The following is a 13,542-nucleotide window of genomic DNA, read 5'->3' on the forward strand; positions in this document are numbered from 1 at the left end:
GTTTAGGAGGGAGCAAATTACGTAGGTTCACCTTTAAATGCAAACTGAATCAAATTTCTCCCTTATCCCTAAATACAATTTATGAGGATCAGCATTGCTGCTCTGCTGCGCAGTTTCCTGCAAGCAAGTGCCATTGATCTATTTCAGACTGCATGGATTCAGCTTGTAAAACACACCGGGCCTCAATAACAAATCCCCAGCTAGCTGAAATGCAGCCATTTCATTTTAATTAGAAATGCAGACAATTTTGCAGAAAACTACTACTGCAAGAATGAAGTAGGGATCTTATGAAAGGAATGGAAAGCCCTACCCAGCCTCTACTTGGTTATTTCCTCTTTCTGTGACTTTTTCTATACCGATCTTACAAATCTGAAGGCTTCATTATCGCCTCATTCACTTCCCAGAGCAAGGAAAATCCCCCAATTACCACATTGCTAAGGCTGATGACATTATTGCTCCTGTTCTGACAAGCAACCTGAAGCTGTGCTACCCTGCAATACTTATCCACTACAGCACTGCTGGTTTCTCTCAGCGGAACTAATCAGGAAAAACCCCAGCATGCTCTACTGTTCATGTACGTGGCACAACAAATGAGCAAAAAGTCTCCTAGGTTGGTGAAGTCTTCAGAGCTGTCCAAAGATTATGGAAATGTATCTATGAAACTGCACTTACAGAATCAAGAATGCCTCTTGGAAAGCAATGGGGTTTGGGAATGTAACTCTGGAATTCTAGCTGAAAAATGTAAGGCACATTTTTATCAGAACAGAACACACGAGCCTACCAATCTCTAAAAAGTTATCAATTCTCTGTGATAAAGCCAATGGAAAATCAAATTAGCAAGGAAAATAATATTGAAGAATGAAATTCAGGGGAAAGCCACAAGCTTTTATATAACACCACAGTAATTCCTCCATATAGAACGTAGTCTTTGGATTAAGTCAGTTTCAGGTAGATACAATAAGGGGTGACTTTCATCACAAATCAATCACTTTGACAGCAGATAAACTGGGCAACAATGCAAAGAGGCAGAAAATAAAATCTCAAAATAAAGAGGGGGGGTCATACTTACATTGGTGACATATTCAATATCCTTCCAAAGATTACACTCCCTGGGAAAGTCTGACAACTCTAAAAAATTATCCACTATCACTTGGCCAATCAAGTCATGCCTGGAGAATCGGTCAAAGTCATATACAGAGAAGTGGAGTTTCCTCGTGCTCAAATCATTGTAAGGAACAGGAAATAAAAAAACTTCATCAAACACTGGGTTTAGGGTCTTTCTATGCACTTTAGTCTGGTGTTTTGTTTTCCTATCTGGAAGTAAGTAGATCTTGACATAGGGGTCTGAAGTCCCAGAGAAGTCCTTTGCTGGCAGGTTGACAGCTTTGTGAATCTTCACTATCAGTTGCTCCAAGTCACAATCGTATTTCACAATAAAGTTGAGCTTCCCACAAGATTTGCTATTGTTCCTCCTCCCATCATCTGTGTCCACCGATCTTTGTTTATACAGCTCAGGCTTGATGCGCCCAATCCCTGTCAGCTGCTCCTGCTTTTGGATCTGCTGGATGTTGAAGTCTGGGTTTGAGAGATTGAGCTGCCTTCGGAATGAATTATGCCTTGAATAAAAACAACAAAACAGACTTGATTAGACAGGTGGGATTACAGCATCTCTACAGTGTTAAAGGAAACAAAAAAATGAAAGCTGAAATCATGATTTTGGACAATTAAGGACATTTTTGATATAGTTTCCCTACCACACCACTCATCCATGCAACTCGTATCAGTTGTTGTGGACTTCTTACCAATCATGCTTCTAGCTTGACTGCATCCTCTCTTTCCAATCACCTGGGCAACAGGTAAGAGGTTGGTGGTGCTCCCCCCCCCTTTGAAATTTCTGCTATCCCTTGGTGGTTCCTCTCACTGCGACCTAGCTGGAAGCAAATTTTACATTGCCTCTCAGTCAAAATATTAATCTAATTCATCCTTGATCCCTTCCACAATTTATGTGGATACCACAGCTTCACACTCAGTTTCTGACTATGCTGCTGCTGTGTTGTTCTTCTAGTTGCTCCACCTATATAGGTCATTCATCTGTTCTAAATCTTGCCAGAGGTCAAAAGTGCCTTGCTACTCCCCAAATACAGTGGTACCTTGGTCCTGAACTCAATCCGTTCCAGGAGTCCATTTGACTCCCAAAACTATTAAAAGATCAAGGTGTGGGAGCCGATTTGTTTGGGAGCTAAGCTGTTCAAGTACCAAGGTACCACTGTGCACAGCAGTATAAACAAGTACACATTTATCTACTCAATGCATCTTATGGTTCTTATTACCATAGGATGTGGTATAGCCACAATACTAATAGCTTTCGAAAGGCGGGGACAAGTTTATGGTAGATGAGTGTAATAATTACTATTCATTATGATAATTAAAAAAATGGCTATCTAAGGTGTCCCATTGGCAGAAGCCCTGTGCAAGAACTTCTGCTTGCACAATTGGGATTCCCCTTCTCCTCTCCCCATCTGCCCCTTAAAACTGGCTCAGGAGGGACGTCAGGGGAAAAAACCCCAAACAGTGTACCAGGGAGGAGAGGGAGGTCATTCCATCCTGCAAGCTGAAATGCTTTTGCAGATTGTGCGTATCAGCACAATGTGGAATTTCACCCCATGTGTTTGGAGAGATAATATACCTTTGTTTGCCAGATGATGGGGCAAACTGCAGAGGAAAGCTATCTTCATCATGTCGTGCTTGTGAGGTGGTTGGACACAGTCAACAAGACTGAGCTGCACTGGGCTAGCCATAGATCTGATACAGTTCAGCAGTTTTTTATGTTGACTCTGCCCCGCCATCATTAGCTCTCCCATATTTTACATACGTTCCTCTTCATGCAGTTTTGTTCAGTCAGTCTTCCCCCTTGGTGATTTCACCTCCCACCCACTCCACCAAAGCTGTGGCTAATACCTAGCACTTCCTATTTCAAACTCTCGCAAGTGTTTTGTTAACCTGTTCTATTTTTGTTGAATTCTTTGCAGGGCTATATCAGCACCCACAGCTGCAGAGGTAAGTGAAAATGAACATACTTTGCAAGATTAAATTGAGGCAGCCCTTCAGTTACTATAGGATTTCAACAACCTGGCAATTACGTTTAGCTCATAAAACAGCAAAAAAATGAGTGGGGCTCTTTCTATACGTTGCCTGCAAGCGTCCGGCTGCTACGGCAACATTTGCAAAAATACATGCCATTCAAGTCTGACTCTAGTACTTTCACTAATTCTCTGCAATATTACTAAAAGCTTAACTGTTCCTGAACTGTTCCTGTTATTTGGGGGAAGTGCTTAGTCAGCATGCTCAGATTTTTTTTAATTTTTATTTTTATTGAGAATAGGATTTTTCTGATACAAGTAAAATAGCGTAAGTAATGATGGTATAGAAGCTTACAACTAACAGGTGAGTCAGAATGTTTGTATAGATTTCTCAAACCAAACATCTATAACACTTTTCAGTTCAAGGTGGAATCTACACACATATAAAAACTGTTCTGAAAATGCTACTTTTCAAAGCGATTTTAAAAATACAGTACATTGAATTTTCCATAAGGCTCACCATTGCCATCTAGTGTCACATTGTGTATTACACTTAAAACATACTTAAAATGTTTTATTTGCAGCTGTATAGCTGAGTCCCAAGTTGTAGCCAAAACTGTACACAAGGAAGAAAGGTGTGATGGGTGATTTCACAAGTTCTAAAATTGTATTGAAATTACAGACTTTTACCCACATTATAAAAACACCCTGAAATGCATTTACCCTCCCCTTTTTTGTAAAAAGGAGGAAGAGGAGGTGCCAGGCAGCAATAAATGGGATGACATAGTGTGGACAATTTACTGATTTGCAATCCTTTGGGATGCTTTCCATCTTCTGAAGCACTATCTATACTAATGCAGACCAACACACTTACTGACACACAGCCACAAAGTGTCAAGGGGTACCCAAGAGACTCTGCCTCCCTTGCTTCACACAGGATGCTGATTTGTGACCCAGTGTGAGGAAGGTGGTCAGGCAAGCCTCAAGCGGTTGGAGAAAATGAAGTGATCCCCTTGGTTCCTTCTCCCAATTCCCACTCTGAACACAGTAAACTGTAGCGGTCCTTTCTTCCTTGGCTTCCCCTTCCCTCTGGCCTTTTATGTTTGATCCTCCAGCCACACCGTTTGCCCATCTTTCCCACGATCAGGAATGCTATCTCTAATGCCTCTAATGTCTCTGATGCCTTCTTCTTTCCCCATCAAGAATCCTGCTCCTGCACTTGATAAAGCAAACACAAACCTCCACCTGTGCAGTCCTTGGTGACTAAGGAGCCTGTTAGGTAAGGGATACTTTTTGGCACAGTAAAGCTTTTTTACTTTGGGGGCAACTCTGTTCCTTACTGGAGCTACTGACCGTGCAGAAGGAGTTGGCTCCGTGATCTGTCGATGCATCCGGACATTATGCACACAGTTTTCCTTGGTCCCTGCCTTAGCGTCCAAAGGGATGTCAGGGGATGTGTGGCTAATCTTCATGGAAGAGTCGGGATAGGTGGTAGGTTGTCCCAAGTAATCCTCGCTATACTCGTGGTCATTGGTCTCTGTGTCTGTATAGTTCAGGGACTCCTGCTTGTCTTTGTTTCCAGGCAGGCCACGTTCTCGCCAAGGAACCCAACACAGCTTCCAGGACACAAACAGAGACACCCCAAACAAAGCAAGTCCACATGCTGTGACAACTAAGGACAGTAAACTCACTGTGATATCTGAAAAGAAGAAGGAAAATAAACACATGTCAACACTGGAAGGAAAAATCAGTTCTAAGACAAGAGGCTTTAACAGAAATAAACCTTGGGTGAAGGGCGGTATACCAATTTAATAAATAAACAATTTTCTTTGTGCACAGAAGCTGCTGTGTAGGTAAAAAATTTGGTACTGTTTTCCTTCCTAACTCTCCACTCAAGAAAAAAAGACATATCATCAAACTAGCACAGGACTTTGTGGTGCTCACCGAACGCTGTTTTACAAGACACGTTGATTTATCACCCAGACTTCAAGAAAACCTAATGCCTCTGCTTTATGTATCACATCTGTCTCTGTCTCCCCTATTTCCACACTTCCTCCTCCTCTCTCCTATTCTGCAGGCCCCTTTGCACACACACCTCGTTCTCCCTGCACAAATGTAATGCCTGGAGAGAGCAGGGGTGTAGGAAGGGGGTGAGAGGTGCCACCGGGTGTCATCCTGAAGGGGTTGACATTTGGCCTGCCCCCCCACCTGCGACTCCCCCAAGCCCAGTGAGCAGCAAAGCTGCAGCTCTCTCCCTTCCCCCGGCTCGCTGTGGGGGAGGATCGCGGCGCCGCACCGAGATCGGCCCCTGGGGAGGATCACGCAGCCGCACCGATAGGCCCTGAGGACGGATTGCCCCACCCCTGGGTGCACGGCATGTGTGCCACTCCAGGTGCCGGGGCACCTAGCTCTGCCCCTGGGAGAGAGAACATTGTTACAGCAGGAAAACAAACAGAACGAAAGCTTCTGCCGTGGATTGCTTGTTTTTAACATGGTTTACAGTTGATCTGTTTCATACTGCCATCATGATACATCTGCAGCACACAATTAAAAGCCTTCATCTGCCCCAGCTGCAACAAAACATGTCTCTTCCGTACTGGTCTCTACAGCCACAGCAGGCTCCAACGGTTTGACTTCACTCCCAAAGGCTCATTCCTCCATTGTCTCCTGAGACAGATGGATGCCAACTGGCATTCGGACACCTCTTGGAGCCTAATGGATGGTAAGACAAGGTATCAAGATTTTTGTTTCTTGTGTGAGTGTCTCACTGTGTACACACACACACACACACACACACACACAGAGAGAGAGAGAGAGAGTATGAACATCACACAGCCTTCAAAGAATGTACGTGATTAACATAGAAGATGTTGCTGAAATTGTGAAAAGTAGCTGTTTCTCTTTTCAAAACAGCTGCAAGAGCGCAGATGCTTTTTGTCATGCAGGACTATTTACCCTTTTGTGGATAATAATGTCAGGCTTTTATTTGGGTACTCATTCACAAGGCCCTCAAATAAATTTTAGCAGGGACCTCCCAAGGCAGTACAACAATCCTTGCTGGTGACTAAGCGGCAACAGAAAGAAGAAAGGCCTTTTGTATTGTACATGGTAAGTGGAAGTCAAGAGTATTTCCATGTTTCCAAAAACCCGATGGCTATAACAACCCACAGTCTATAATTTTGGGTAACAACCATCCCTCTTTCAAATTGTTCTTTAACCTGGAAGCCTCCAAATGGCTCACCTGTTTTGCTGGGGGTTTTTTCCAGCAAAGCTTTTCCCTCCTATTTTCCTGGGGTGTTCTAAGTCACAGGGAACTGACAGAATAGGCAATTTGCTCACCTTTCACAAAATCCTACTATTATCTTATCTTGTAGCCATGCTGACACATCTGGGTTACTACAGAGAGAAACAACAGAAAGAGGCTAAAAGAAACAGCCATTTACAGAGATTTTTGCAGAGCTCCTTAAATATGTGCTGCACCAAATATACAGAAAACATTCACAAACAGTGAAGCGCTACTTGGGGAAAAGCAGCAGTGGGGTGCGGGTGGGGAGAGAAAGAGAGCCTTGCAGGTATTTTTAAAGGGTTACAGGAGAGCTACTAACGGCTATGCGGGACAGAGGAAGGCTGCTCAGCTGCTAAAGAACGCTTAAAAATAAAATCATAAAACTGTGTGGGAAATGAGACTGCTCTTTGTCAAGCAATGCCCCGTGCACTGAACAGGAGCCTGGGAGATTTATACAACCACAGCCTCGTTCCTGGCCCCATCCCTGACAATGTGCTCTCTTCCCCCATGACGTCTTGGCATGGTGTGTGATGTCTGTAATGGGCAAGTCTTCATATATACTGTTGAAAGCATCTTCCTTTCTTCACAGATACCTAGGGCTCAAGAGGTGTCATGTTGCAGGTGGGGCCAGGAGGCGTGGCCTCTTTACTGCATCTATATATTTAGCCAGTGCTTTTTTCCTAGAAAAATAGGTGCCAGTAGATACCATGAAGTTTTTACAGTAAATGCCACACTTTTTAACAACAACAAAAAGAGGTGCGGGTGCTGCATATCCTCAAGTACCCCCTGAACCCCCACTACGTATAGCTATAGGTGTGGAAGGCGATTTCTGAGAACTACTGCAACTACTGCAATGGAATTTCTAGCTTCTAGAGCAGGCATAGGCAACCTCAGCCCACCAGATATTTTGGGACTACAACTCCCATGATCCCTAGCTAACAGGACCAGTGGCCAGGGATGATGGGAATTGTAGCCCCAAAACATCTGGCGGGCCGAGGTTGCCTATGCCTGTTCTAGAGTGAGGAAGAAGGAAAAGTAATCTCCTCTCACTAACTTCTGGGAAACTGTGACCCCAGCAATAGGAGTTCTACACCAATGGTGTTCTGGCAGCAGTGAAGAGACAGTTGAAGTGTTGTAAGGATGCCCTACAAGAAGCTTTGCAAAACGACTCACTATTTTATCTGTTTATTTTTATTTTCTGCCCCTCTATCGGAAATGGTTCACGAGGCAGTTAACATTAGAAGGAAAAGAACGCACAACTCAAGCAAACAACAAAAGATGCAAGCTCCCCACCTACAGAAAGCGAGCAAATCAAGAAGAAGTGTGTGTGTGTGTGTATCTGGCAGTGGCATGCAATCAGTGGACTAGGGGGACTAGGCTGGTCTCCCAAATATTCTCAGTAAATTAGACTATTAAATCTTGGTGCCTCCTTCCCAACGTCCAGGAAGCTCCTGCCCAGCTTAAGGAGGGAGGTGTGATGCTCTGATGGTGTGCAAGAGCCCTCTGGCCACCTTCCCAAAGCCCACCTGGCTTTGGGAATGAGGCAGCAGGGCTCTAGCATCTTGTCAGAGCCCTGGTGCCTACTTCCCAAAGCCCAGGGAGCTTCTGCCCAGATTAGGGAGGGAGGCGTGGTGCCCAAACGTGGGATGCTAGGATATCGCCCTCCCTGAATCACCCTCACAAGCTGGTGCCTGTGGCCCTAACTGTCCCCTATGAAAAATTTCACCACACACCACTGATCTCTTGAGGGTATATTTGTAGTCATGCATTTAGGAGACACTAACGGATCAGTAAAATGAAATGCTTTGCTCTTTCAGCACATTCCTTTTTTATTCCTGTTATTTCTTTTATGCTGATGTGTTTCATAGTTACACACACACAATTTACTATGACTAAATAGTGCTGCTGACAAGGCAATGGTTTGCAAGCAATCCCTTTGATTACTGAGTATATGATTCACACCAGGCAGGCCCTATTCCTTTCACTATTCATAGCTATTAAGTCCCTTGCGGCATCCTTGGAGTAGAGTTGCCTCAGGTAATGAGTGTTCCAAGCAGTTGTCTCTCCAGCGTTAAAATACTCTATTCCTATGGAGCCGCCTTCATATTACTTACACTTGTGATTTACCCTCAACCTCGCTACATCTTCCTTGGTGCAGTTCAGCTCCTCTGAACCTATTTATCTAGGCCTAAATATATTCCTGCAGGCTGTTATGTCTTGGCTCGGAGTCAGGAACTTGCACCTCCCTGCAACAGACCCCGGCTGCCCAAATGTACAGAAGCTTCAATGGAACTGTACAGTTTTCAGGCCTTTGTTAATCTTCAAGGTAAAGGCGATTTTTTTCCTTACAAGCTCACTTTTCAAAAGAATCACAGCAGTGCACCAGCACCTCAACAGCTGTAAAGGCCACAGCTCAGCTACATTGACTGTAAACACAAATTTTGGGGGCTATGTGTCCCACTTATTCTTGCAGATAATCAGAATCTCCTTTATATCATACAGGAGAGTTTCTAAATATTAAGGCAGAGGGGAGGGGGCATATAATTCTACTATCGTAATGCCTGAAAATTCTAATCTTCACCATATCAAGGTATTTGTCTTGTCTCCTTGGAAACTGGTGTGGCATAGCTACCTTGTGACTGTTACCAGCAGACCATCTTTGCTTTTGCAATGGCCGGCGAAGGCTGAGCTGGCCTATCAAAGCTTTCCTCCCCCTCCCCTTGTCTTTCTCATTTTCTATGGTGGTACATCAAGGTCAGCAGATGTGGTTCATGCACTGCTTCAAACCAGTGACCTTACTTTCCCAGGAGATTGCAGTCTCTCTGCTGTGTTTAAGGAGGTTTTCAACAATACTAGGTCATACTACTGTTAGGAAGAAAACATATTTTTACTGACTGCATTTTTCTATGTATCTGTGTGAAATTCAAACTCCTTTCCCCCAGCCCTACCCGCTTAAGATCTAAGAGTGTGAGCATCCCCAGAGGTCCAATTTATAGCATTTAGGCTCCTTATGCCTCCCCATAAGGAAGAGTAAAAGCAGTAGTTTAAACTTTAAATGCTTCCACGTTTTCAGAAAACACATTTAAGGAACACGGCCCCATTGTCATCCGTTGTTGTCTTTCCCAAAGGAGGGAATGCAAAGCAGAAAGGAGAGAGAGCACTAAAGAGTTACTTAACAGCATTAAACATTGAAGTGGAAGACAACTTAGAAATACACACACAAACAGAGAAAGGAGAAATCTGAACTACAAAGATGCGTTACTTTCCCTTAGCTCTTTTATGTATACAAGAACCGGCTGCTTGTTTGTCACACTTATGCTCCCCCCTCCCACACTTCCCCAAGTGAGAGGATTCAATGCACCTTGGCATTCCTACCTTCTACTGGCAATATAATTAGCACTACAAAACACCAAGGATAAGATAAGGGACCGGACAGCCATAACTCTTGGTGACTTGCCAGTCATTTGAAGCCACCAGTTAGGAGAGTGGAAAAATTTGATGAGATCGTCATAGTTGGCATCCATCTGCCTTGGGGGAGAGCGCCTTTGCAGGCGAAGTCAAACGGTTGGGAGGTTGCAGCGCCTGCTGTGGCTGCAGAGACATGTTTTGTTGCAGCTGGGGCAGATGAAGGCGTCCGGTTGTGCTGCTGCAGATGCACCATGGCGGTTCTTCTTTCTGCACTCCTCCCATTGCTCATCAACTGATATTAAAAATAGGATAAAGCCCAGTAATGCCCTTGCTTAACGGGAGATCCCAATACCAGCTACAGACAGACAGAGTGAGAGACTGTTTTGCTGTTCTGGAGGAGCTTTTCCAGCAACTCAAAAGAGCCATGAGGTCTCGTCTCTTTAATGCTTTGCTTTCTATTCTTGCATAGCAAATAACCCCCTGATAAAGGATCAACTTGGGGTTTCTTTTATTGCCTTGAAAAAGAGCCCCTTTCCCTTTGGCAAGACAGCAATCCCACACAATTCTGGCCTACCTACATTAACTATGAACGGGACAATTTTCACACACACCTAAGCAAACTGTAAGTAAACAGTGAACCGCATGGGAAAGGCATGGATAAGAGCAGCAAGTCATTTGGGAACCAGCCTTCATAAACCTTCCACATTACACTGCAGCAAGCTACTTGTAATGGGGGCGAGGGGGAAGAGAAGTATAGCCAACAGCAAGTGCATCTGTGGGATTGCAACACATGTGGAATTGGATATATAGCACAAAATTCCGCTTACCTTGCTTCACGGATACAGAAAACTAACACATCGGCAATACCTAGTGGAAGAAGCCAGATGAGAAGCAAGTAACATTTCTCATGGCCAGGGAGTGAATTTTCAAAGGCATTTTCAGCTTTTTTTTTACCTTACATTACACTGCCTCCTATTTCCTGGAACATGCCGTTAAAGTCCACCCATCCACATACCCTCCATTCTTTCAGTCTTTGCCCCAAATAATAGGAATTTAAGCAGCTGGCTTATATCAAGTCAGACCACTGTTTCCTCTGGCTCAGAACTGCTTATACTCCCTGGCAGCAAAACTCCATGTAACTTTCCCAGCCATCCCTGGAAAAACTGGGACCGAATCTGGGATTTTCTGCAGGCAGAATATGTGCTCTATTTAATAATTTCACAGCAGATCCTGGGACAAACAGACCATGGGCAGCACACACCTGTGTAATTATGGTTATTTTTGATAATTTTCTCTGAACCTGGAGTGCTATACTGCAGAAAGTACACAGTCCAGCATTAATACTATAGCTCAGAATAAAACACTAATATTTTTCTGTAAAGCTAAGTACCATGTTTCAAGTTTCCCACTTTATGAGCCAAAAAAGGTTGTCTGCAGATTGCTGAGTTGCTATTGCGTTTACGCCAAGAAGGAAGCCGCTTGTTTGAAAACAGCAAATACATTCATGTTGGACATTTCTCTGCACCTGCTGTTCACCTCCCATTCTGCTTGGATTCAAAATGTTATGGAATTTACTATAGAAATATTAAGTACCCTTTACAAAAAGAAAAGGTGCCACATACAGACCTCTGCAGAGATTTCTGTAAGAAGGGACCTTTATCCCCTTGAAGTATGAAAAGATGCAAATGTCCGAAAATGTAAAATGAGCTTACTGTGCCAACCCACTGAAAGAGAAAGGGCACTCTGAAATCTATCCACTTTTGCATGAAAAAGGCAAGAAGCCTTTAATCCTCACTAGGGCTAGAATATAAAATTTGATAGGTTACCATGAACTACAGCAATGGGAATACTTTTTATTACTTATTCATGATCTGACTTCTTTATTCACATAGCATCTTTTCTACTAAAAAGGGTGACGGAATAATAATAATTTTATTATTTATACCCCGCCCATCTGGCTGGGCTTTCCCAGCCACTCTGGGAGGCTTATAACATATCTAAAAACATAATAAAAACATCAATCCTTAAAAACTTCTCTAAACAGGGTTGCTTTCAGATGTCTTCTAAAAGTCAGATAGTTGTTTGTAACATCTGAAGAGAGGGCATTCCACAGGGAGGGTGCCACTACCGAGAAGGCCCTCTGACTGTAACTTCACTTCTCGAAGCGAGGGAACCAGCAGAAGGCCCTTGGAGCTGGACCTCAGTGTCCGGGCTGAGTGATAGGGGTGGAGACGCTCCTATGGGTATACAGGACTGAGGCCATTTAGGGCTTTAAATGTCAGCACCAACAATTTGAATTGTGCTCAGAAACGTACTGGGAGCCAGTGAAGATCCTTTAGGACTGGTGTTATATGGTTCTGGTGGCCAATCCCAGTCACCATTCTAGCTGCCACATTGTGGATTAGTTGTAGTTTCCAGGTCACCTTCAAAGGTAGCCCACATAGAGCGCATTGCAGTAGTCTAAGTGGGAAATAACCAGAGCATGCACCACTCTGGCGAGACAGTCTGCGAGCAGGTAGGGTCTCAGCCAGGATTAATGTATGGTATTATCCCATTGCACCCTATTGCTTCTCACCTTGCAACAAAACAAAACAATGCAGGATTCTTAAAATAATTGATAGGTTATAAACTTCTGTCAGATTCTTCCAGGCAAGTGGGTCTATAGGATTGCAGCTATAGGCACCTTTACTATACAACAAGAAGACACTGATCCATCACTAATTTGCAATTCTTAGTTATGTTAATCCAGAACTCTGCAATTTGGAAAGGGCAGCAGGCATAGGGAGTAAGCACTATTGAACACAATGGGATTTACTTCCAAGTAGAAATGCCTAGGTTTAATCTGTCTCTAAAAGTATATTGCTTTTAGAGACTGGTTTTGCAGATGGCTAACAATAATTAAAATGGACAGAACATTTCCTAATGACTATGGAAGCACACATGGAACTTTGAATCAGGCTGTTAAAAGAAGTACGGTAATTAAAACAATGAAGCTGGTCAATTGCAAAACAAGGAACAGGGTCCATTTTAACTTGCTGCTCTGCTCTGATCCTATATGGTCACAAGGAAGCAACATTCTAGTCTGAGGGAAACTCATAAGTGGCTTATAAATCCTTCCCAGGGAACTCTACCAATTGCAGCTATGTAAGGACAACATAGGTCTTCCAATGATTTTCCGCACCCTTAACAAACTACAATTCCCAGGATTCTTTGGAGGAAGTAACAACTGACAAAAGGGATTGACAATCTTTTAAATATACTGTATAGTGCAGCGAGGGCCCACAATCTAAGTAGACAGGAAGTCTTCCAGGAAAAAAAACTTTGCATTTTATATCCAACAATATCTATCATGCAGAGAACACTATGCTCTCCAACCATTTTATATGATAAGGAAGAACTGACTATACTAATACAGTGGTACCTCAGGTTACATACGCTTCAGATTACATACGCTTCAGATTACAGACTCTGTTAACCCAGAAATATTACCTCGGGTTAAGAACTTTGCTTCAGGATGAGAACAAAAATCGTTCTCCGGTGGCACGCCAGCAGCAGGAGGCCCCATTAGCTAAAGTGGTGCCTCAGGTTAAGAACGGTTTCAGGTTAAGAATGGACCTCCGGAACGAATTAAGTACTTAACCCGAGGTACCACTGTACAGACTAGTAGAGAACTGATAGTGGAGATCCCCCCCTTTTTTAAAAAAACCAAAAAAAAAAAAAACCCCTGTCATTTTCCAGTTCTTTCTTCCATTAGATTACAATTCTTAC

The 13,542-nt window shown here is 43.4% G+C and overlaps 1 protein-coding gene across 3 annotated transcripts in view; it reads right to left on the reverse strand.

Annotated features, from left to right (window-relative positions):
- SYT9 (synaptotagmin 9) overlaps positions 1 to 13,542 on the reverse strand; it is an 82,187-nt gene that overhangs the window by 34,970 nt on the left and 33,675 nt on the right. For all 3 annotated transcript variants that reach the window (XR_014509263.1, XR_014509264.1, XM_083432819.1), the window contains exons 2-3: positions 4,434 to 4,779; positions 1,070 to 1,616 (exon numbers count right to left, since the gene is read on the reverse strand). Coding sequence is in view for 1 of the 3 variants with exons in the window: in XM_083432819.1 (XP_083288945.1) it covers positions 1,070 to 1,616; positions 4,434 to 4,779 (893 nt within the window). In the remaining 2 variants the exon portion in view is untranslated. The remainder of the gene's footprint in view (positions 1 to 1,069; positions 1,617 to 4,433; positions 4,780 to 13,542) is intronic.

Source organism: Podarcis tiliguerta, assembly GCF_965153285.1.
Source record: "Podarcis tiliguerta genome assembly, chromosome: 1".
In the NCBI taxonomy this organism is placed as follows: domain Eukaryota; kingdom Metazoa; phylum Chordata; class Lepidosauria; order Squamata; family Lacertidae; genus Podarcis; species Podarcis tiliguerta.